Below are 1,267 nucleotides of genomic sequence, written 5' to 3' on the forward strand. Positions count from 1 at the left end.
TTATTTTTTATTTTAAAGATGATCCTAAACCCTTATGAGAACTTGAGAGTGTTCTCAGGGGGGTATTCCCCCCCACCAGAAAACTGCCTACTCGCAGTCAAGAGGGTGATGTCAAGAGAAAGGCTCCCGTCTGTGACATTAGAGCTGTTTTACACGGAGGGACCACCCCACTCACAACTCTGTGTTCTCACCTGAGCAGGGTGAAGCGGCAGCATGGACTGGGGCACTCTGCACACGTTCGTCGGGGGCGTGAACAAGCACTCCACCAGCATCGGGAAAGTGTGGGTCACCGTCCTCTTTGTCTTCCGCGTCATGATTCTGGTGGTGGCCGCCCAGGAGGTCTGGGGGGACGAGCAGGAGGACTTCGTGTGCAACACCCTGCAGCCCGGGTGCAGGAACGTGTGCTACGACCACTTTTTCCCGGTCTCGCACATCCGGCTCTGGGCGCTGCAGCTCATCTTCGTGTCCACGCCCGCCCTGCTGGTGGCAATGCACGTGGCCTACTACAGGCACGAGGCTGCCCGGCGGTTCAGGCGGGGTGAGACGAGGAGTGAGTTCAAGGACCTGGAGGACATCAAGCGGCAGAAGGTCCGGATCGAGGGCTCGCTGTGGTGGACCTACACCAGCAGCATCTTCTTCCGCATCGTCTTCGAGGCTGCTTTCATGTATGTCTTCTACTTCCTGTACAACGGGTACCACCTGCCCTGGGTGCTGAAGTGCGGCATCCAGCCCTGCCCCAACCTGGTGGACTGCTTCATCTCCCGGCCCACCGAGAAGACGGTCTTCACCATCTTCATGATCTCCGCGTCCGTCCTCTGCATGCTCCTCAACGTGGCCGAGCTGTGCTACCTGCTGCTCAAGGTGTGTTTCAGGAGGTCCAAGCGAGCGCAGACGCAGAAAGCACCCGCCAACCACGCCCTCAAGGAGAGTAAACAGAACGAGATGAATGAGCTGATTTCCGAGGGCGGGCAGAACGCCATCACCGGGTTTCCCAGTTAAACAGTGGAAGGCACCGCATAGCTGGCTTTCCTAATTCATAGACACCTGAGTTAACTTCCTGTAGAATAACCAGGATGGGACCATGTGGTCCGTTCTTGACAACCGGGCCATGGTGTAACTTTACATGTGGGTTTCAATGGACAGTCTGAAATGGGGGTATTTCCTGAATACTTAAGGACATAACTGATGTCAATAAAGGACATTCATCTAGAAATTGATACTTTTATTAGGAAAAGATATTTTTATAGGATTGAATGTTTTAGTTCTG

The 1,267-nt window shown here is 54.1% G+C and overlaps 1 protein-coding gene across 1 annotated transcript; it reads left to right on the forward strand.

Annotated features, from left to right (window-relative positions):
- Nucleotides 1-213: 213 nt before the first annotated feature.
- Nucleotides 214-999, forward strand: GJB6 (gap junction protein beta 6). Its single transcript, XM_052650248.1, has one exon. The coding sequence runs from the start codon at nt 214-216 to the stop codon at nt 997-999; it is 786 nt and encodes a 261-aa protein (XP_052506208.1).
- The last annotated feature ends 268 nt before the right edge of the window (nt 1,000-1,267 follow it).

The sequence above is a fragment of the Budorcas taxicolor genome, chromosome 12 (genome assembly GCF_023091745.1).
Source record: "Budorcas taxicolor isolate Tak-1 chromosome 12, Takin1.1, whole genome shotgun sequence".
NCBI classification, from domain to species: Eukaryota; Metazoa; Chordata; class Mammalia; order Artiodactyla; family Bovidae; genus Budorcas; species Budorcas taxicolor.